General features: G+C 35.9%; 2 protein-coding genes and 5 pseudogenes across 3 annotated transcripts; all 7 read left to right on the top strand.

Moving 5' to 3' along the window:
- The first annotated feature begins 1,809 nt into the window (after window positions 1–1,809).
- LOC147408613 (putative CoA ligase CCL5) lies at window positions 1,810–7,266 on the top strand. Of its 2 annotated transcripts, none has more exons than XM_086420012.1 (5): window positions 1,810–3,358; window positions 5,490–5,635; window positions 5,818–5,885; window positions 6,388–6,442; window positions 6,601–7,266. In XM_086420012.1, the coding sequence occupies exons 1-5, from the start codon at window positions 2,125–2,127 to the stop codon at window positions 6,712–6,714; spliced, it is 1,617 nt and encodes a 538-aa protein (XP_086276138.1). In that variant the 5' UTR covers window positions 1,810–2,124; the 3' UTR covers window positions 6,715–7,266. The 2 variants fall into 2 exon arrangements, with proteins under 2 accessions (XP_086276138.1, XP_086276130.1); XM_086420004.1 differs by having other exon boundaries at window positions 1,821–3,358; window positions 6,388–6,490.
- Window position 7,267: 1 nt separating this feature from the next.
- On the top strand, window positions 7,268–7,690 carry LOC147408614 (auxin-responsive protein SAUR64 pseudogene; annotated as a pseudogene).
- A 4,449-nt stretch (window positions 7,691–12,139) lies between these two features.
- On the top strand, window positions 12,140–12,556 carry LOC147408615 (auxin-responsive protein SAUR68 pseudogene; annotated as a pseudogene).
- Window positions 12,557–13,642: 1,086 nt separating this feature from the next.
- On the top strand, window positions 13,643–14,059 carry LOC147408616 (auxin-responsive protein SAUR67 pseudogene; annotated as a pseudogene).
- Window positions 14,060–15,913: 1,854 nt separating this feature from the next.
- LOC147408617 (auxin-responsive protein SAUR67-like) lies at window positions 15,914–16,621 on the top strand. Its single transcript, XM_086458870.1, has one exon. It carries the CDS (start codon window positions 16,021–16,023, stop codon window positions 16,465–16,467), a length of 447 nt encoding a protein of 148 aa, XP_086314996.1. The 5' UTR covers window positions 15,914–16,020; the 3' UTR covers window positions 16,468–16,621.
- A 1,430-nt stretch (window positions 16,622–18,051) lies between these two features.
- On the top strand, window positions 18,052–18,468 carry LOC147408618 (auxin-responsive protein SAUR67 pseudogene; annotated as a pseudogene).
- A 3,761-nt stretch (window positions 18,469–22,229) lies between these two features.
- On the top strand, window positions 22,230–22,640 carry LOC147408619 (auxin-responsive protein SAUR68 pseudogene; annotated as a pseudogene).
- The last annotated feature ends 1,316 nt before the right edge of the window (window positions 22,641–23,956 follow it).

The raw sequence follows: 23,956 nt of genomic DNA on the forward strand, positions 1-23,956 counted from the left end.
ACTTTGAGGGGAAAAAAAGGGAGAGATTTACCTAGCAAACCTAATTATTGCATTTTTATTAAGAAATCTCAGTTGGAGCTCTGACAACTCCAAAGGAACCTTACCTTATGAAGTTTGTCACCCACCAAACCTTACTTAATCAATTTTGTTACTCAACAAATTTTAGAGTAGGGATCCATCTTATAAAATTCAAATTGATGTGATTAATTTATTACTGTTATATTTTATAATCATTTTTCACTGTTGTATTTTATTTTTAAATGTTGGTGCCCGGCTGCACCTTGGATCAAGCTTGAAAAATATTTTTTTCTTAATATTTTAAAATTTTGAATGTGAATATTTTAATGAAATCCAGAAGACTGGATTGTTGGATTGTGAATGTGATAATCAATGTGGACCAACAATCCCTTTTTAAGAGTTGAAGTCTTAAAAATAAATCTGTAGGCAGGGGATGTGTGGGCAAGAGAGAAACTTTATCTCCATGTATTCATGCCACATGTCAAACTACTGTTGGGCTGTGAGAAAATTTACTTACTGCACTTGTGAGCAAAAAATCATTCCGCATCTCTACGTGTCCCCCACGTGGAAAAGTGATCGGGTATAACTGATATGAGTGATTGTTTGGCTGCCAGCACAGTTTGCCCAGAGACCACAACCGTTTTGACTTGTGACGCTGATGGCGTAAGTAATAATAAGAGAATTTCTCTTTCACCTGCCCTGTAAAGAAACGAAATTTCCTTAAAGGATCCGATACAAATTGCCGTAGAGGATAAATTCTAAGAATTTCACAACAAACAATAATAATAAAAAAGATATTTTTTATTGTTGTATTTTAATTTTAAATTTGGGTGCTGTCCATTTTCAACCCCATTGATAAGTTTGAAATTTTTTTATTTTTATTTTCTTTTTACCAAGAAGATTTTTTTTGAAATTTAGAAGGTTATGGTATTGAATTGTCAATATGATAATCCATATGGATCCCACAATACTTTTTAAGGTTTTAAATTTAAAAAATAAAATTTTATGGGCAATGGATGTGTAGGCATTTCCTTCTTAGTACTTACCTCGTGATCGTCACATGCCAAAACGGTGTTAGTCTCTGAGCAAATAAAATTTCACATCAAACTTTCATTATGTATGGGGGTGGAATAAATTCCTCCACTTATTTTCTTTAAGATTTTACAGTTTATAGGATTCAAAGAGATATTAGCGGGACACATGTTTTATAGTCATGGGAATCTCATCTTTACATATTGGCTCTCACACTAATGCGATAGGATTGGCAACGGATGCTTATCGGTTCGAATATAGTAATACCTGAATCTGAATTCGAAATTTTTATCTAATATCCAAATTCGAATCCGACAGATGTTCTAAAACTCTATTAGAATTCAAATAATTTATATATAAAAAAACATAAATTTTTTTATCCAACTGATTTTTCACTATTAAAGAAAATTATTATATATTATACTATTTATATTATTTTATTTGTATAATAAATAAATTAAATAAAATAATATATATTATAAATTATTTCGAATAAAATATTATTAGATTCGAAATGTTAATATCCCAATCTGTAACCGATAAGGATTCGAATATATAAAATTATCCAAATTTGAATTTGATATATGAAATTTTTGGATAATATTTGATTTTTCGAATTTGAATTTGAATCAGATTCGAATTTTACGCTATCTTTGACACTCCTAATTGTGGTGTTGGATTGCCTATATGATAATCCATGTGGATCCTACGATACTTTTTAAGATTTCAAATCTAAAAATAAAGATTTATGGGAAGTGGATGTGCAGTTCGGAGAGAAATTCCCTCATGACTGCCGCGTGTTGAAGCGGTGTTGGTCTGTGAGCAAAGAAAATTTTACATCAAACTTTCACTATGAGTGGCGTGGAATAAATTCCTACACTATTTTCTCTGAGATTTTACAGTTTATAGGATTCGAAGAGATATTGGTGGGACGCATGTTGCTTTATGTCGATGGGAATCCTACTTTGCATGGTGGCTCTTACACCTATGTGATTGTGATCTCTATGTCTGAAATTGATTTCCAGGGATCCCAAGAGAGTAAGTGGAGGAGATCACTAGAGAGGCCATTCTCATATGGCGCAAGATAGCAGCATTTCGATAGACCACAAGAGTGGTTTCTGCAACATTAACTCCGTCTTCTACAGCAAGAGACAACCATTGCTTCTCCCCTCCAATGAATCTCTCGACATCATCACCTTCATCTCCTCCCAGCCCCACCACGGTAACATCGCCTTTATCGACTCTTCCACTGGTCACCACCTCACCTACACACAACTCTGGAGATTGGTTGATTCAGTCGCCTCTGGTCTCTCCAATCTTGGCATCCGCAAAGGTCATGTGGTCCTCATTCTCTCTCCAAACTCCATATTTTTCCCAATTATATGTCTTTCAGTCATGTCTCTTGGCGCCATAATTACCACCACCAATCCGGTCAACACTGCTCGTGAAATCGGTGTCCAAATCTCCGATTCCAAACCGATTCTCGCCTTTACGACTCAATCTCTCCTCCCCAAACTCACCGATTTTAATGATCTCCCCATCGTTCTTATTGGAGAAAAAGATAATTCAGATAGCAACGCAAGAATTGTTTCTACACTAGATGAGATGATGAAGAAGGAGCCGAGTCAGAACCTAGTGAAACACAGAGTTAACCAAGATGACACAGCGAGTCTTCTGTACTCGTCGGGGACCACAGGTGAGAGCAAAGGAGTAGCGTTGTCGCATAGGAACCTTATAGCGATGGTTCAACACGTCGTAACTCAGATACGGTTATTAAGCGGAAAACAGACTCTCATATGCACCGTTCCCATGTTCCACGTGTACGGTTTCGGGTGGTTTGCGGTTGGATTGTTAGCATCTGGATCGACGGTGGTGATGCTATCGAAATTCGACTTGGACGAAATGCTTTCTGCTGTCTCCAAGTATAGCGCGATGTACCTGACTATCGTGCCACCTGTACTCATAGGACTGATCAATAATGCTGCTAGGATTCGATCCTCCTCGAGATACAATTTGGGGTCGTTGAAATGGATAGTATCGGGTGGGGCTCCATTGAGTAAGGAAGTAAGCGATGAGTTCTTGGCGCTGTATCCTAACGTTAAAATACTTCAAGGATATGGGTTGACAGAGACAAGTGGAGTGGGTGCGCTTAACGATCCAGTAGAGGATGGCATACGGTACGGTTCAGCTGGGTTGCTAGCCGCCTCTTTTGAAGCCAAGATTGTTGATCCAAATAATGGAAATGGAAATGCGTTGGGGGTGAATCACGTGGGTGAGCTTTGGCTCCATGGCCCATACGTCATGAAAGGTAAACAAAACAAGAGCGTTGCTACAATGACTCGAAATGATGGTGGGAAGTAACACTGTGTGTGCAGATAACCATCAACTTTCCTCAACTGAATAACTCATATCACGATGAAACGTCTACGAGTAGTTTTAGCATTATTGAGAAGACTCATCAGGATCTAATTCGGTATCATGTTCCTATAAAATAAGAACAGTGTTTATGTGGCAATTTTTAATTGGAGTTCAAGACACCTTGGGCTTCGAACTAAGCCGTGCATGCAGCCCAAGTTATCTATTCTCCAATCAAAATGGTCACTTAGACACTGTTCCTATGTATAAAACAGGACACCATACTGGATAACGACTCTCTTGAGAAAAAGTTATGATAAAATGATCATATTATCTATACACAGTCTCGATGCAGTTGACATGACAAGTGCATAAAATCATATATCTTTTTCTTTAGGATACACAAGAAAAAAAATCTACGATTTTGTGCACTTGCCACGTCAACCGTGTATGTGTTAACGTGCCATTTTATCATTAGTCTTTTAGAAAATAAAGACATCCAAATTACTTAAAGTTGGAAAATGCTAAAATGATTGCACAATTCACCATGTACACACTAAGCTTGCATTGAGGTGCACACATAACCATAGATGCTTTTCACGGGTATCTTGATGAAAATCATCTATGATTATGTGCAAACCTCCACATCAATGCAGTCTGAAGCACAATGAATTTTGCAATCACTCCAACACAACTCATTTAAATTTGGTAAAGTATAAGTACGTGGGTCTTCCACACATTATAGAGGTTTTTCTGTTTTAAATTTGAATAATGCTGAAGTGACCTGAGATTGTAACTCATACCTTACGTGGCATGTGGTGAGGTGTGGGAGGAGGGTTTCAATCGTCCACTCTGTGTGCATATGATTCAGACTCTTTAGATTTTATGTTCTAAGCTGATGAACCAATGGCATGCTGCCATTTGTATTAAAAAAAACAAGTAACATCCAAGCACTTAAACAGTTAAACCACTCATAAATTTTGTCCAAAAGATCTCTCTCCGTTCATCAATCACTGTTGTTTTTTTGTTATAATTTTTTAATACACGTAGCAGCATGCCATTGGTGTATCAGCTTAGCACAAAAAATTCAAAACAGTTCGCATCGTCTAGCATAAAAATCATAATTAAACTAATAGCACACCAATCCTTTTGATGTCAATATTAGATTGATGTGTTATAAGTAAAAGTTGGTGTATTAATAGAAGTTCTCTTAAAACAAAGAGGAAAAATCCTCTGTTCCCAGGAGTTGACCAAAGAGAAGAAGGCTGAAAAATTGAGAGAAAATCATATGCTTTGTGCAAGCTAGTCAATGTGAATCTATCAATTATTGATTCATGATTCAATATCTGAGATGACTATATAGTTCAATACTATTAGAAATCTCAATCGAGTTTATGAAAATTCATCCAAGTAAACCAGGTTTGGAATGGTCAATCCATCAAAATGAACTCTTTTCAGGCTTTGAACTCTCATTTTTTAGTGTTTGATTTGATATGCTCCTTGAGAGCTAGAGACACGTTAAATTAAATAAGAGTTCTCTAATTCCCAAGCTACTCATGGGTTTGCCATTTGTGGAATTGTATAACTATTAATAGGTCAATCGGGAGTTTCATAGAATCCCAGATTGACCCATGGTTTTGTATCTGGTCCGAGATCGAGACGACTCATCCGAGTTGTCTCAGTATCATACGTCCAACACTGAGACGAGTTGATAAGCCATTTCAAATCTAAGGCATTTTTTAAAAATCTTATCCGAGATGACTCAAATAAATTGGATATCTCATCGGAGACAACTCTCATTCATGGACAAGAAGAGACACATGAATGAGACGAGAAGTCAAAACGAGTTTTACAACTATGGATTGGCCCAAGTGTAGTAAGTGAGGGGATCCCCAGATTACATTAATCTAGGTAGTCTTCATGTGATTGGTCATCCAGAATCCTGTGAAGTACAGGATTGACTTTTCTCTACTCGTGAGCCAAGCAAGTATGAATCGATGTGGCACTAAAAGATTGGTAGTCCGATCTTAATTGGTAAGTGACATACCCACAATTCAAACCTAGGAATGGTGATGACTTTGTAGGTTATTTGAACAATCCTGAAGCCACTGCATCAACTTTAGATTCGGAAGGATGGTTAAAAACTGGTGATCTCTGCTACATTGATGATGACGGATACCTGTTCGTGATTGATAGGTTGAAGGATCTCATCAAATACAAGGCTTATCAGGTGCCCCAAAGTTTAATTGATTTACTTAATTATTTATTTTAGTTGAAATGGTTTAATGATCATATGGCCTTGTAGTCAGCCCATTGGTTCTAGATGTGAACTCATTTTGATTCTTTTCTTGATGATTGTAAATATTCATAGAATTTGTCTAATAATTGGAATTGTATCTCTTGGTTGGGTAGGTCCCTCCAGCAGAATTAGAGGCAGTGTTGCTTACTCATCCACAAATTGCCGATGCTGCAGTCATACCGTAAGCATTTGCTTTTTACATCTTTTTTGGGTGGTCAAGGAGTATCGTGCTAATAAATTTAGAGTAGTAGAGATGATGTTGAGATATCAGTGAAAAGACGGAAAGATAAAAGTTAGAAACGAACACGTTAAACAAAAAAAAAAAAAAATGTTGGAGTAGCTCTTATAGAAAGTCGATTCAGATGATTTGAATATGTTCAATGAAGGCCGATAACAACCTTGGTAAGAAGAAATAATGGAAGACTTGGTGACGGACAATATGGAGTGGAGGAACAAGATTCATTTAACTGACCCAAAATCTTTGTGATTAGGCTTTGCTTGTTGTTGTTGTATTAGACAAATTCATTATACAATACAGTTTTTATTTTATATTATTTTTTTCCTTAAAAAATTTGGTAGTCAAGAAATTGAAGTGGTTAGCTTGAAATTTTAATGTAGAGATGTCTAAAAGCAATAAAATAAAATATTGATGAGATATGCAAGCCTAATTTCCTGTTCTACAGATTTCCGGATAAAGAGGTCGGACAGTTTCCCATGGCATACGTGGTGAGAAAAGAGGTAAGCGATTTGTCGGAGAACACAGTCATGGACTTCATAGCAAGTCAGGTAATTTCAAATTCTACAGAAACTGAACTGGGACAAAAGACTAACAAATTCTACTGATTTTTGCTAATTTGTAATTACTATCTCAACACATTCATACTACACATGTACAGGTGGCTCCATACAAGAAAATCCGACGAGTCACTTTTGTTGATTCTATCCCCAAAAGCTCATCAGGCAAGATTCTCAGAAAGAATCTCATTAAACTCGCTACCTCCAAGCTTTGAGAACTTTTCGATGAGCAGGATGATCTCTAGCATCTCCATCAAAATTCACGTTATTCAAATCTCATACATTGAGCTCTCTGTTTTTTTATTGATCACTTTTTTACCCTTGGGAGGAAATACATTAAGATTTTTTTTTCTTCTTAAAGGGAATTGCTTAGAATTTTAGTATCTGGGGCAGATCATTTTCCTTGGTCCGTCAAAAAATAATTTGTGGGATGAGGAGTTGCGTCTCCGAAATTTAAGAGTTTATCCCTGTTGAATTCATCATTGTGAAAACTTTTTTCAATTAATATAATCCAACTTGCTTGATGTGCCCTACTCTGATGAGGTGATTGCTTAACAAAAAACAAACATGCCCACCTGCCTAACCCTCTCTCTAGTCCAATCTACACATGGTTTTGCATCCAATGGAGCCCAACATGAGGATAACAACACCAAGTGATGTTGTCTATCCTTGCAAATATATAAACCACTACTTCCTTTGCTTCCTCCCCAACACAAGCACCTTCTTCTTTGTTGCTAAAAGCCTTCCCTCAATCTCAGATACTTAGCCATGATTAAACCAAGGAGGCTCATTGAGATGGCAAGGAAGTGGCGGAAGGCAGCTGCCATAGGAAGGAAAAGAATATCGGTACCGAGGAACGATGGATGCAATGAGTTGGTAGCCAATAAGGGACATTTTGTAGTGTACACCACCGATAAAAAACGTTTTATGGTACCATTGAAATATCTCAACAAAGATATTTTTATACAACTATTTAGATTGTCTGAAGAGGAGTTTGGATTGCCAGGCAACGGGCGAATTACACTTCCATGTGATGCTGTCTTCATGGAGTATGTCATATCACTTATTCAAGGACATGTATCTAACGATTTGGAGAAGGCATTGGTCATCTCTTTGACCAATGGTCGAAGCTGTTCATCTTCATCTTTAGCTCTAGGAGAGAGAAATAAAATACTTTTACATGGTTTCTAAAGAAGTCACATACAATATACATTTGTACAACCATTCAATTTTGACTCAATATACAAATGTTCTATATTTAATTTTCGATATGATAGTTCACATTTATCATACAAATTTTTTGATATTTAAGAACTTTTTAATTAACCTTACTTTTTTATATTTTAGTTAATGTACTTCCTCTATGAAAATACATTAGTGGTACCGGTACGTACACTTGTCATCCATGTCGATGAAACCATTTTCTTTAATATGGACACTTTTCGTAAACCTTGCCTTGTATAATTTCATGGGAGTAAACTATTATAATCAGTGTTTAAAATCACAAAACATGTATTCTAGTTAGTTGAAAGTATGGTCAAACTGAATAGTCGATCAAGCCAAGTCACCTCAGCTGAGTTTCAAGTTGATTTTTCCAAATTTCTTAACTGTAGAACAATTGGTTCAAATGCAGAGGAAATCATTCCAAAAAAAAAAAAAAGCAAATTAGAAGTAAAGGGAGCAGAGCACAACACAGAATTTACATGGTTTGATAAGATTGTTTATGTTCACGGGCGATGATGATGATGTCCTCTCACCATTGTGATGAAACTAAGATTAAATAATTCAAATCTCACTTCCTCAACAAAACAAAACAAAAAAAACTGAAAAACCACAATGTGGAAAAAGCCCAAATTTGACGGCCTTGGGCCATCAAATTTCATAAGATTTGACGGACTAAGAGGTTGAATTGGCGTCGAATTTTTCATTGTCAAATATTTTTTTTCGACGGGCCGAAACTGTTAAATTAATGAAGGATGAGAGGAATTCGGTAGCTTAAAGCCATTAAATTTGGGAACATCAAGAATTTCGACGATCCTAGACCGTCAAAATACAATTTCTAAAATTCGTGGGTCTTGGCCTGATAAGGTCCCAATTATTCGATTTTGGGACCGTAATTGCATTAAGATTACCATTGCATAAATGTTAGTTCCTTTAAATAATTGCAAAATTATTTTATTTATCCAAATTAATAAAGCTAATGATATATTAGTGTTAATTGTAGCGCACGTGGAAGCCAACAAATCGCGAAACAATTACGGTTACAATACACGAGTCGAAAGGAAGTTTCCAGAAAAATCTCGGTCGATTTGGGCGCCACGTCACCGCGCCGCGGCTAGACATGACCGCGCCGCGGTCATCTCGAGGAATTTGTCCTCGAGATTTTCACAGAAGCTTCCAATTTCTTCGGTGGTTGTAACTGAATGGGTAGTTCGAAGCAAATCATCCGAAAAGTTGACCCGATTACCCGAATACAAATGTTATAAATTGAAGGGTTGATTTTAGAGAAGGGTCCCTCTCCTTGCTCTCTTCTTCTCCAATTTTTTATTTCTTCTCTTTAATTCTCTGTAATTTTTCTTTTGGTGAGATCTTGAGTGTAGTGAGAACATCAAGAGTAAGCCATTGGCCCTATTGTAACTCTTTTGAGAGATTATCAAGAAAGGAATCAAGTTGCATTTCTCTTTTATATTTTCTTTCCATCTATCTTCTTGCTTTTAGTATTGTTGCAATATGATCCTTGCGATGATCGGCTAGATCCTCTTTAGAGAGATCAATGATGCCGAAGCAAGTTTATCCTTCTAATGTAGTTTTAATTCCTTATTTTGCTTACATGTTTACTATTCTAGAAATTCTACTTTGATTAGATGATCTACTTATATTTCTGATTCAAATTTTGATAGCCATTACTTAGATAAGTTCAAGAACGGCTATGCTTTGTGAAGAATCTGAATATAAGCTAGGCAATCTCAATTAAATCTGAATTTTCATGAATATCTCTTGGTTACCTTTAATAATTAAACCGCTCCACCTTCCGATCCATGAGCAATGACTTGCTACATGGATTGAGTTATTCTTGGAATTGATCTGCATTATGGATAGTTTGCAAAAGCTGATTTGATTTCTCTAAACCTCCTTTCTTATATCTTCAATCTCTACTTTCTGTTTTTATTTCAAATTGCAAGTTAATTTCCATTTCATTTATGCAACAAATCTGTTTTGTTTTTAAGAAAAATCTGTTTTGGACTTCTAACCGAATGAATCTTTGAATCTTCATTGTTCCTGTGGAACGAATTCGACTTGCCCAAAGTCTTAATTCACATCTTAATCTCTGCATCTCTATTGCAAGCTTTACAACCGATCAAGTCAAATTTTTATGTCGAATTTTCTAGTTTTCACATGGTGAACCCTCATACTAATCTGTTAGAGAATAAGATGCACTGTATTAAGATGCATGCGATACACTGTATCATTGTTAGTGTATTTTATCACAAATAGAAGGTTGTGATGAAGGATATTCTAAAATATATATTGATATCTAGAATATATCAATTGGGATATTCTAGAATATTTATATTAGGTAGTTTTCCCATATCTTGGTTGATGTACTGTCTATAAATACCTTATTGAGGCTTTTGTAATATTCATCCAAGAAATTATCAATTAATTAGATTTTACATAGTATCAGAGCTCAAGCTCTATTGAGCACATTGATTTTGGTGCACTGTTCTTCGGCAATGGTGCCATCGCCATCTCCGAACCTTAATCATTTTGTTTACGTTATTAGTATTTTTTTTTTCAATAAAAATATCATCTTTCTCTATGTTCCGAACCTAGATATCTTTTATTTTATTCTTTGCTATTATTTTAGGTTTTTTGTTTTTCCAATAAAAATCACAACTCCTTTTATATTTCTATAAATCTCTCAATTTCACACATTCATGTTACACGGTTTCATTTTTTTTTCCTATCTAAAATCTCTTCAAATGGCACAATCCTACTTTTTATGTTTCTGGGAGAGATCATGACAGATCTAGTCTAATAAACCACCGGCTTCGACAGACTCAAAAAGAACGGGATGCAACAGTGATGGACTTCATAGACAGACGGTGACCATTAACAAACACAATTGACACTTTGACAATCAATGAACATATTCATTAATGAGATCAAGCAATTATTCAACAAAATCAATTGCATATTCCTTTTTCAAATAACCATGCAATTGCGAGAGGATGTTAGAGAATAAGATGCATGAGATGCACTGTATCATTGTTAGTGTATCTCATTACAAATAAAAGGTTGTGATGAAGGATATTCTAGAACATATATTGATATTTAGAATATATCAATTGGGATATTCTAGAATATTCATATTATGTAGTTTTCATATATCTTGGTTGATGTAATGTCTATAAATACCCTATTGGGGCTTGTGTAATATTCATCTAAGAAATTATCAATTAATTAGATTCTACAAAATCAAACAACAACTTTTCTATTAACATGTAAATCGTACAAATATGATCTTGTTCTCTGTTTGTAATCCCATTGATTGTAGGGTCTATATTTAAAATATTTTTTGACTATTGAAGTGTACGTTTAGTTACTCAATATGATTATGATTTTCACAGGAATCAGTACATTCCAGAATTACTGAACATATTATTCTTTAAATTCAAGTCAGATATTAGTGAAGTATGTCAAATGGATTCAAATTTTGTTAGGATGGCCCTCAAGACATTGACAATTCACTTGTGGTTGGATTGTCTAAAATGTTATCCACATGTGCCGCATGTGTGAGAGTAAAACTTGGGAGTATCTCTATCATACATATATAAAAGCCAGAAATGAGATACATTATAAAATGCTAGACAAGAATTAAACCCACAATGATTCTTGTTTTTAAAGTATGAATAACAAATTGAGATCAGAATATGAATCGATCTCAGGACTATTTTTATCGGAACCTAGGTCCACAATGGGATCAAAATAGTGATCTACAATTAAAAAAACCAAGTGTTTTATCAAATTGGAGAACGAGAAGCCAAAGTTACTATGCCATATGCCAATTGAGAGCCTTATCTCTTCGGCAAATGTGAGGAATAGATGTTAACTGGCATGTCATCACCTAAGAAAATATATCATAAACCATGCATAAGTACATTAGTTCCAGGGACGAGTGCATTTAATCTTCAGTCTAGGTCTTCAACTGAAAATAGCAACATTAGAGATTATGTAATCTACCTTGTTTGTTTCTCCTTCACCCACCTAACTTCATTGCGTGATTGGTGGATAGGGAAGCTAGGATTCATTGAACCCAACTTGTTATTAAATTTCTTAAGAATGGGACACAATATCTCTGTCTCACAATGCCCTACCTGCATGTGCCACAACAAAATCCAAACATACCCACCCCTTCCAATGCTGCCCAATGGTTTATTAATTAAGCCCATGGATTTGAAAACCAGACCTTCGCTATAGACTGATGACGATCAGCCCATGGTTTTGCTGTACAATTTACATGTGGTCCTAACACAAGAAAAGCTGCTACATTAAAATGGGATGTCTAGCTTTGGAAGTGTCACCAAACCAGCTCTTACTTGCTCGCAATCTTCCCTCTACTCGATATAGTACTAAGCCATGATCAACATCAAGAGATTCATCACGATGATGAAAAAATGGCACAAAGCTGTAGCCACCAATATGAGAAGAATATCGTTACTGAGAGCCGATGAGGGCTGTTTTGTTGTGTACACAATAGATGGGAGACGTTTTGTGGTTCCTTTGGAGTATATCAAAAGCAACATTTTCAGGAAACTCTTAAGACTGTCAAGAGAGAAGTTTGGTCTACCAGGTAATGGACCTATCAAATTGCCATGTGAAGCAGTTTTCATGGAATACATCATCTCATTTCTTCAAAGTTGTGTGTCTGAAGATCTAGAGAAAAAGACTCTGATCATCTCCATGACCACTCAAATTGCGCTCAATCAGATCAAGCGAACCAGATGCCTCTATAAGAACAAGTACTATGAGCTTTGCCCGTCCTGTTTGTCTTAATTTGTATATGAGTCAAATTCCATTTTAGCCTAATCTAATAATGAGAGCTTTCTTAATTTTTTCTTTCTTGCAATTTATATTTTTCTAAGGTAACATGATAATAATTCTTGAAGAGATAGTTGGAGCCACCCCCAACCCCCACATGTACCCGATTTGCAAACATTTCCACGAATCTTATTCCTTCATTCAATTCTTCTTGAAGTCCTGACTTCTATTAATTTTAATGTGTTCATATCTACTTTGCACATGACAAAACTATCACAATCAAACAATATTAACACATGTGAATGTGAATGGATATTTTCATGCACGATTAATGCTCCCATTATACAAAAAATGGGTTAATAAATTTTGGGGGTCCCCATGTCCATGCCACCAAGCTACCAGATTCAACGATTTAGGCTTGTAGCTCACGTTGGATGTCTAGAGGTCAGATTGGAGAGGCATGATAAGAAACAAGATGCAGACCTTGGAGAGAACTGGCCCTACAACTGATTCAGAAAAAAATAGCATATAATCCAAATTATATTAAATATTTGGCCCGTAAATTGCTTGCCACGCTCCGGAAAAGTCTGAAATTAAAATAAATAAATAAATAAGACAAATGAGGATTTGGATTGCCCCACCACCACACCAAGTAGAGAAAGGAAAGTGAAAGAAATCAGAAAAAATTGGGGAATTGGATAACTTTTACTGTTACTTCATGAGCTAATCTAAAGCTTTGTATAATCCACAAACATTTCTATGCTTTATTAGTTGGCATTCAATGCTTGTACCCATTGTGTTGTTAAGTCACTTGGCATAGAAAGTAAACTACTTACCAACCCAACATGAGTCGAGCACCACACAAGATTCCAAACACGCATTCAAATCATCACATGGTTTTGCATTCCATGCAACCCCAACACAAGGAGTGCTCCAATTTAATAAACTGTTTCCCCTTTCAATTATATATAACTAAGTTAAACCCATGGCCTTCCCACATCAACACAACAGCCTCCTCAGCAACTTAAAACTCTTCTTTCTTGCTTAAATTCGTTCTAGCTCCCACAACAGACAATGATCAGCCCCAAGAGACTCATCTCAATGGCTAGGAAATGGCAGAAGATGGCTTCCATTGGACGTGGAAGAAGAATCTCATTACCGAAATCCAATTATGGTGGTCTAGACGCTGAAGAGTATAGCAAATCGAGGGCTAATAAGGGCCATTTCGTGTACACTTGTGATGAGCGATGTTTTGTGATTCCCTTGGTTTTTCTCAGCAACACCATTATTAGAGAGCTCTTTAAAATGGCTGAAGAGGAATTTGGACTACCAAACGATGGACCAATCACATTGCCATGCGATGCAGTCTTCATGGAATATGTTGTATCGTTGGTTCAAAGACATGAATCTAATGATATGGAGAAGGCTTTGTTGACATCTGTGGGCACCAGTCGGTGTTTGGTAACTTCACTTCATGAAACGCAGATCAATAATCCATTACTTATCCAAAGCTTCTGAAGAAGTCCTATGACCATAGTCAATTCATTGAGACTTTTTTCCTCTCTGTTTTTTTGGCTAAGGGATTCACTTCTGTACCATGTACATGATTGATACAATTTTGATTAAAATAGAACTTTTTATACTTAATTTTCCAATTTCATGGGTCCATTTTCATGTGTAGAATATATTTATTGAACAAAGCAGAGTTTGAGTCATTCTTGGTTAGATGCTGTCAAAATCAAATTTAAAGGAGGTAGCTCTAAATATTTATTATTATAATGAAAGAAGGTGGAGCAGAAGTGATTCTACACCAAAATTTGAGTGGTCATAAATGCCCTCACTTTTATATTTAAATTTAATATAATCAAGGTCATTTTGATAAAAAAATAAAGAAAATTTCCACTCACGACTGTATAATTATGTTGCTTATTTTTAAAATTACAAAAATATCTTTTTTCCTATGTAATCTTCAAAAATTCTTTAATCGATATTTAAATAACAAATAAGTTCTTTTGATACATGTGTGTTTGCACATGCTACCTTCTAGTAATTATAATACAAAATTACATTTTAACACAATACATTAGTAAGAAAACTATAAAAAATGCTCACTTCAATAACTGTCTGTGTGAATTTAGAAGATTTCACTTTATACGCTCCCTTGTATCTGGATATATTAATAGATATAGACTATCTGTTGGAGCTGGTACCAAATAGTTATGAATAATGCTGAAGTAACCTCAAGATTGTACCTTATATCGCAAATCCTGACGTAAAAGTGTATAGGAACCATAAATGTTTTTTATCGAGATACAAGGCAAAAGGCATCTATGGTTCTGTAGACACTCCAATTTGCATACATCACCTCTAAGCATGCATTTTCATACATTTTTTATATTCTTAAGTTTTTCAAAAGATTGGTTAAGTTTCAAAGGTAACACCTTTGTTGGAGATGATGTGTTGCCTAACACCTTTCCCATCCTCTAACTAGACCTCTCTATTTAGATCTTAGGTAAATCATGCTCTTATTCATATACGAGAGTCACTACAATGATAAAACCAATTTCAAAATCATTTTAAGTGTCTATTCCCACCCATTTCCAAAAAAGAATGGCGACGACTCCAAATAGCGTAGCATTGAGGTTATATGATGAACATCGCATGTCTAGAGGTTCCCAACACACTTTCACATTAGGATGTGCAATATGAATTACAATCATAATACTTATTAAGTTTGAACCAAAATTTCAAAAGACACGTCATCAGAGAAGTTTCTTTGATCAATTAGGTAGGCCAAGAAAACAATTAATGGCTACAACTACACCAAGAACTGAATATACAACCACCCATTTGTCAGATGTGATCGACACCCATGTGCTGAGTCCAAGTTTACTTGGAGGATCCAATCTATCTAGCTCGCATAATTCAAAGCATATATCCCAAACCATTCCAAATGGATTTGATAAACCATGCATTGATATCTATATGAGAAGACATCAAAATCAATTCATACCAATCAATCCGACCGTGCTTTCAAAAGTCTGGATTCATCCCAATTTTATAAACATGGTTAGAATCATCACACCAAACAATAATAATAAGTAGGACAATTTTACTGTTTCTTGACGAGTTCATCGAATCTAAGCCCACAAACATTTTTACAAGCTGGCAATTAGATATTTGTACCCAACATGTTGTTAGATCACATGGCATAGAAAGAAACAAAGTATAGATGAAAGCCATGTTATCAAAACTTCATGGTGGATCGATGATCACCACAAAATCTCCAAACATGCAATAAATTCATCACATGGTTTTTCATCCCATGCAACCCAACACAAAATGTTGGTTCCACTTGAATGAACTGTCTCCCTCCCCCTTGTATATAAGTAAGCTAACCCCATAGCTTTCCCCCATCAACAGAATTAATTGCCTGTTAAACTATCTCAAATTCTTCTTTCTTGCTTACAGAACAGATTATGATGATCAACCCCAAGAGACTCATCTTAATGGTGAAAAAGTGGCAGAAGTTTGCTGCCTTTGGGAGAAGAAGAATAACTTCATGGAGAATCAATAGCGATCATGGTGCAGAAAAATGTAGCAAATCTATGGCCGATAAGGGCCATTTCGTTGTGTACACTTGTGATAAGAGACGTTTTGTGTTTCCTCTGGCTTATCTCAATAACACAATCATTAGAGAGCTCTTCAAAATGGCCGAAGATAAGTTTGGATTACAAAGTGATGGACCCATCACATTGCCATGCGACGCAGTCTTCATGGAGTATGTTATCTCATTGGTTCGAAAACGTGTATCTGAAGATCTAGAGAGGGCTTTGTTGGTGGTATCCTTGGGTACTGGCCGGTGCTCAGAATCTTTACTTTATCAAGAACAGACCAACAATCAATTACTTTTACAGGGCTGCTGAAGAACTCATATGTTCATTGTCTTTGTTAAATTAACTTCTGTACATTGATGGATACAATTTTGATTTAAATAGAATCCATTTTAACCTAATTTTACAATTTTCATCCTATTGTTGAACATAACGTTGTGGAGAATGGGATTTTTTTAATGTAAATAATTTACTTTTTTTTAAGAAAATGAACATCGTGTTGTACTGGAAGACTTAAGTCTTCTAAAAATGATGAATATATAATACATCGTTGGAAATAAAAAATTAGGATAAGAGAGACATAGGTTCACATATTGATGTTGTACTCAGCTTAGTAGTAATTGTTCACAAATGCTTGTACGATAGATGAGCTGACGATTAAATTAGTTTGAACAAATGAGTTGTTAAATCCTTAAGCAACAAGGGAGACAAGCATTACTTGTCGACTATGACATAAGACTTGATGAGGTGATGGGCTAACAACATGTTTTTTGGTATAACTTGGACAAGATACTGAATGGATATAGCAACTAAGAAAGATTCAGTTTCTTGTTGATTCACAGGTTCATCTTAGTTGTAATTGTAAATGCTTGTACAATAGATGAGCCGACAAGCAATTCTTGTGGACTATGACATAACATGATGAGGAGACGGGCTAACGACATCCAAAGTCCATACAACCCAGCTCTTTTGACCCAAAAAGCACATGGTTTCACAACCCATGCCACCCAACATGAACAAAGATAAATTAAATGAGATTCCCCACTTAGCAATTACAAACATCTAAATTAACCCCCACTGCGCACACAGTAAAAAAAAAATTCTCCTTAACAGCCTTATCATGTGTTGTCAGAATCAAATTATGGCACATGAATACATGATGGAATTTGAATGGTTGGACTTATTCGAAAATTTTGAAGAGGATGAATTTTACATATGAATAAAAGGAAAACTGACCATTAGATGAAGTCCACATACGTAACTCAGTGTAACCACATGGCTCTCATCCCACGTGATGTCTCTCAAACCAAGCGGACTACTCAGACGAAGTGTATGTGCATGTGCATCAAGATTACTATGACCCTCGTCCTACCTCAATTTTATCTATGGCTAGAAGAATCCTATCTGTGAGTTTTTCTTCTTGAACAATGTGAGTAAAGAAAAATGACCATAGCAAGAAACGGAATAGATGATAAAAAATTACCCAGGGGAACTGGATGAGTTTTACTGTTGCTTTATGAGCTAATCTAAAATTTTGTATAATCCACAAACATTTCTAACATTATAAGTAGGCGGTTAAATGCATGTACCCAATGTGTTGTTAAATCACTTGACATAGAAAGCAAGCTATTACCAACCCTATATGACTTGATCACCACAAAAAATTCTAAAGATACAATCAAATCATCACATGGTTTTGCATTCCATGCACCCCAACACAAGGAAGCCCCACTTCAATAAACTGTCCCCCCTTGCAATTATATATAACTAAGCTAAACCCATGGCCTTCCTCCATCAACACAATAGCCTCCTCAGCAATCTAAAATTCTTATTTCTTGCTCAAATTACTTCTAGCTAGCACAATTGAACATGATCAACCCCAAGAGACTCATCTCAATGACTGAGAAGTGGCAGAAGTTGGCTTCCATTGGGAGGAGAAGAAGAATCTCGTTACCAAGAACCAATGGTGGTCTAGATGCCGAAAAGCATAATAAATTGACGGCCAATAAGGGCCATTTTGTTGTGTACACTTGTGATAAGAGACGTTTTGTGGTTCCTTTGGTTTATCTCAGTAACAACATAATTAGAGAGCTCTTCAAAATGGCTGAAGAGGAGTTTGGATTACAAAGCGATGAACCAATCACATTGCCATGCGATGCCATCTTCATGGAGTATGTTGTGTCGTTGGTTCAAAGACATGTATCTAACAATGTGGAGAAGGCTTTGCTTACATCCATGGGTACCACCCAGTGCAAAGTATCTTCACTTCATGAAGCACATACCAACAATCAATTACTTGTCCAAAGCTTCTGAAGAAGTCCTATGACCATAGTCTTGTTAAATTTGCCTTTGTAACTTTTTTCCTTTTTGGCTAATCGATTCACCTCTGTACATGATAGGTACAATTTTGATCTAAATATAATTTTCTTTATACTTAATTTTATTATTTTTTGTATCTGTTTTCATGAGTAGAATATATTTTGTTGAACAGAATGAAAAGCACAATATAATTTTTGGAGAAGTTGAAAATGGTGGTTTTTTTTGTTTTTTGGATCAAATAGATTAAAAATAATGTCATATAGGTTGAAGAGTTTGGAAATGGACTGTTGGGAGATTAATCAAAGGGGTCATGTCTAGGACAAGGTCATTTTTCCGTTAGTATTTCAGAGGAGACTGAGGTCAAGAGGTACATATTGCTCTCAAATGTTGTATGATCAATTAAATCAATTGGAGTCAATGTATCATTAAATCTCAGAGCAACAAGGAGAGACATAATATCTGTAGACTGTGACATAACAATATCCAAAGTCCAAACAAGCTCACATACAAAGCCTTCTCTTGTGTCCAAGCAAACACATGGGTTTGCAACCCATGCGATCTGACACAAGCGAAGATACACTTAAATGGTGTTCCCCCACCGAGCAATTATAAACAGCTAAGCATCTACTGCCTTCCACACAGCATGAAGAAATAATGAAAAATGAGGTCTATCGAAAAACCCAATGGATATTTTAAAGAATGGTGGCTCTATGCACCATCAAAAGTGGATCCAAACAGGACTACTTGATCACAAATTACCTAAAGTAAATAAAACATCTTTTTGATCCCAAACCCAATGGTTTTCAAAATTCTCCTCATAAAGTTCTGGCTAGTCTTAGATAAGTCCTAAGAAAAATAAACGACAGCTTGGATTGCCCCCCTCTAGCACCCATCCACACACAAAAAAACAAAAACAAAAATCAGAAAACAGGGGAATTGGATAAATTTTAGAGTCATGACTTGCCAGGTGGCATACTCAATCGACTCCCTGACGTGACAAGTTCGGGAACCATAGATCTGAAAGTCTTGGGATACACAATTGTACTTCCCCATAAAAATATGTATCCCAAGGTGTACTGATCTACAGTTCCCGAGCTTGTCCACATCAGGGAGTCGATTGAGTACGCCACCTGGTGAGTCATTTTATGAGGACTCTTAACTTTTGTTGTTGATTTATGAGTTCATCTACAGTGTCGAAAAGGCGACAAAGATTTCCAAGCTTCACTTGTTTGGTAGTGAATTCTTGTACCAATATGTCGATAAAAGTATCAAAGTTCATGAGTTGATCACCACACAAACTCCAAACATGCAATCAAGTCTTAACATGATTTTGTATCTGATATATGCAACCCAACACAAGGAAGGTTTTCAATTAATTAATTGTGTCCCCTTCAATTATATAAAACTAAGCTAATCCCATCTCCTCCCCCATTAAGGCATCAAAGATTGGATAACCATTTATCAAAAATATATCCGATTTTGCAGCTCACTCGTTGGGGAATCAGACAAATAATATCAGCCTGATTGCTGTTTTTGAGCCATTGGATTATGGAAACCACTAATTGGTGAAACTCATGAAACAACAGCCACAATAATAATAATAATAACTAGAATTGACAGATGGGAGACCCATGAATGCGTGCCCTGCCCTTTGTGGATAGATAGAAAAGAGCAATCTGACTGCAGATTTCAGGCCGTCCGATTTCATCGTTTTTCATCACAGGTTTTAACCCACTAATAAGCCTGTTTACAAACTCATAGACAAAATAAAGAAAAGAAAAATACTACCAAGAATTGAAACATGTCCATTAAAAAAAAATTTAATAAAGGACACAGCCAAATCTGAATGTGTTGTGCGGAGGCTAAACAAGAGCGAGAAATATTAATCAAATCAAACACACAAAGAACACAAGGATTTAAGTGGTTGTTCAAATTTCTTATCTCCACGGAGGAATAGAAAGGGAGCTCAATCCACTATCAATGACAACGATTACAAGGTCTCAAACCTCTACAACTCTCTGAGTCCCCAGAGAGGCCTCATAGACCAATAAAAATAAATAAAACTCTCACACGAAACCTTAGGTAAAAAATAAATTGTCTCACTTAACTGCAAAAAAGGTCTCCTTTGATTTTGCCCTCCTTAGCAATTCCGAATACGGCAAAAATTCGATTTGTGAAAAGGTGGATTCCTCCAAAATTTTGAAGCATGGCCGCTTCAAAGTCAACTTGTGTTACATGGCACAACTTACAAGTTTATACTTTGCAACATACAAAAAGTTACAGTAGCATATTTTTTCTACCGAGTCTTATAAAAATTTGTAAAAGTCGTAAAACATCACATTTTATTCCTTTTTAAATTAAAATGTGTGAATTATTCATAATAGTTCAATAATCTGGAGTATCATAAAAATACTCGAATCAATGGTATCGACATCACAAAGGGTTGGGCCTGGATCAATGTCCTCAAAGAAGGTGCCACATGGCATTTTGGGAGAATGAGGACTTCAAATGTCAAGCACATGGCACGTTGAGTTTCAAATATAGAATGAAATATCCTCGACAAGTTTTGGGACTAATTGTGACCTTAGCCGTCCGGTGCATGCCAAGGCACGAATGGCTAAACCATTCCTAGTGAGGTTGCTGAGGGTGGGGGGACCTAAAACATGAGCCCATTGAATTGAGGATGATATAGCTAAGGGTTGATCTGGAACAAATCATCTGAAACATGATTGATCCAAAACGAATCTCTTAAAATTTTTGGTTGGATTATCTCCTTAAGATATTGGATCTGAAAGAATCAGATTTTGGGTCTGAATTTATTTATTATATAGGCAACTGATTAGCAATTAAGTAGGTGAAGGTGGGCTTTGAAACCAAGTGTGGTAGACTTTAAGTCATTAACCAACTGGGCAAGCAGGTACTTTCAATTTTGGGTATAATCTGATCTGTTGAGTCATAAATATATTAAAAGCTAAAAAAGAGAGTTTAAAACTTGAAATTAAGAGGGAGTTTCCCTTATTTGCCACATGGCACATTCCTTAGAACAGAGATTTGTTGTTAAAAAAAATCTCTGTTCAATTGGTGATCGAATTATATTGTTGTGTAAATGATTTATATTCTTTTTTTTAAGGGATTTCTATGTTTAAGGTTACTAAAAAGGGAATTATGTAATATTTTCTTTTGGATTTTTTCTATTTCTGGGGTTTCTATTTATGGGGAGATTAATACATTTTTAGTAACTCCCGATTTTATAAATAGAGATCTCGAGGATTGTAAAAACTCGAGGGTTTTCTTCTTCTAGGGTTTAAGAGAGAAAAGGAGATGGGTGTACAAGGAGATGTGTGGCATAGCAGTAGGCCCGTAAGAGTAATGCCAGCCCTCCACTTATTTTAAAGGATCCAAAAATGCCAAAGTTTTCCAGCCTAGACCTAATAATTCGATGTAAAGATTTCCAACAATACAAAGCTGGGTTGGGTCCTTGGCTTGATGCGCCGAATACTAAGCAAAATCCAGTGGTGAGCATTCCTTCTCATCAAGTCAACACATGCTCAGTTTTCTACATCCCATGTAACCTCAATACAGCCAAACCAACACATTTAAATGGCTTGTCTCCCCTTACACTATGTACCACTATATATATAAGTAACGAACCTCCATTTCAATTATCCAACACTGTCCTTCCCTATCTAATATCCAAAACACTTCACCTCGATCTCTAAGTATCAACCATGATCAATCCCAGGAGACTCATTGAGATGACGAAAAAATGGCCGAAAGTTGCTTCCACTGGGAGAAAGGTCTCTTCCCCAAGAGCCAATCGGGTTGTGGATATAGGGAATGGGTCCAACAAATTGGTGGCTGACAAGGGTCATTTTGTAGTCTACAGTGTCGATAAGCAACGGTTTGTGGTTCCATTGCCATATCTCACTAGCAACATCTTTAGAGAGCTCTTTAGAATGTCCGAAGAGGAGTATGGATTGCCAAGTGATGGGCCTATAACATTGCCATGCGATGCCATCTTCATGGAGTATGCTATGTTGTTCATCAGAGGATATGTATCTAAAGATCAAGAACAGAATTTGCTTTGCTACATAAACATGGCTCGACAATCAAGATCTTCTCTCAGTCAAGAATTGAACAACCAACAAGTACTACAGTGTTTCTGAAGTAATCGAGAAGAGGGCTTGGCGGCCATATAGGAAACCTTAGGAATCACTATACGTCAGAAGATGGTTCATGCTTCTGAAGAAATCATACTAATTGCATAGCCAAGCAACCCCATCTTAGGAATTTTGTATCTGTAGATTAATTATTAGGACAATTTTTTTAGAAATGAAATGACATGTTATTTATTAAAATTTATGTTCGAAAATCCTAACAAGTCTTTTTCTTATTCTCTAAATAGGGGAATTGTGATGAAAACATAGACTATAGTTACATTTGTTGGTGTAGTAGAAATCTTTGTTCCATCAATTTTCTGCACTCCTATTAGAAGTGATCAGCAATACCCATTTCACCAAATTCAGACCATCTATGACATTCTCCAATGGAGCTATCATTTTCAACCTTTGATAATATTGCTAACCAACAAAGTCCCCAAATTTTGGAATAATAAGAGGTTTGTAAAAGCAAAACCACAGATTGAAGTATAAAATCAACAAGAACATAGAAACAATCACATAAGACACAAGAGATATGTGGTTCAGTCAGAATTGACCTATGTCTATGTGCGAAAGTGACAATTTCACTATATTAATCAAACGAAGAACAAAGGTTACAATCTTCCTCAACCTCCTGTTTTTCTCTAATGATGGCAACTAGGGTTTCTTTGCTTAAGTGCACAGGAAAAACAAAATACTATATATAACACTATTAGGGGTAAAATTAACAATGACATATAATAAACCATCCATTATATTTTGGCCCGGGGGCGTTGTAACAGGAAAAACAAAATATTATATACATATATCACTCCCAGCTCGACCCCGTGTCTGTCCACAACATTAGTCCAAAGACACCAATCAGGAATAGAAGGCATAACTCAACAAGGTTCATAAAATTTTAAAGTTCGAGGGGATAAATGTATATAAAATATTGGTACAAGGAAAAGTGGAGGTCATTTTTCAAGGTCATTCTTAGATGTTCGATTCATTAACGAAGAACATGTCAATTCAACAAAGGGTAATCATTAGAACTGGCCAAATTTATATAAATGACTTGCATTAAAAAATGATGAGAACATAGCATGATCTTGTGAACTCTTTTGAGTGTCTTTTGTGAATTTGTGGCTGGAAAACAAAGCTCATCTGGATTGGCCATGATAATGGTACTATACCATGTGAGGTCTCTCACTGATGTTTCAGGTATTTGCTTCTATGTCTGGCATTCAGCCGGCATATACAACCATTTTCAATGGAAGATCAGCTTCCACCATTAAATTTCATATATCCATCATCATATCCATTAAAGATTTTCTCCAAAA

This window comes from Akebia trifoliata, chromosome 2 (assembly GCF_017979445.1).
Source record: "Akebia trifoliata isolate Shusen 1 chromosome 2, ASM1797944v1, whole genome shotgun sequence".
Taxonomy (NCBI): Eukaryota; Viridiplantae; Streptophyta; class Magnoliopsida; order Ranunculales; family Lardizabalaceae; genus Akebia; species Akebia trifoliata.

Bases quoted from the DNA above. Each gene is read 5' to 3' on its own strand.
- LOC147408613 (XM_086420004.1), top strand. From the start codon at position 2,125: ATGGCGCAAGATAGCAGCATTTCGATAGACCACAAGAGTGGTTTCTGC. The intron at 3,359-5,489 runs GTAAACAAAACA...ATGACTTTGTAG, and splicing joins TGGCCCATACGTCATGAAAG to GTTATTTGAACAATCCTGAA. The intron at 5,886-6,387 runs GTAAGCATTTGC...CCTGTTCTACAG, and splicing joins GCCGATGCTGCAGTCATACC to ATTTCCGGATAAAGAGGTCG.
- LOC147408617 (XM_086458870.1), top strand. From the start codon at position 16,021: ATGATGATCAACCCCAAGAGACTCATCTTAATGGTGAAAAAGTGGCAG.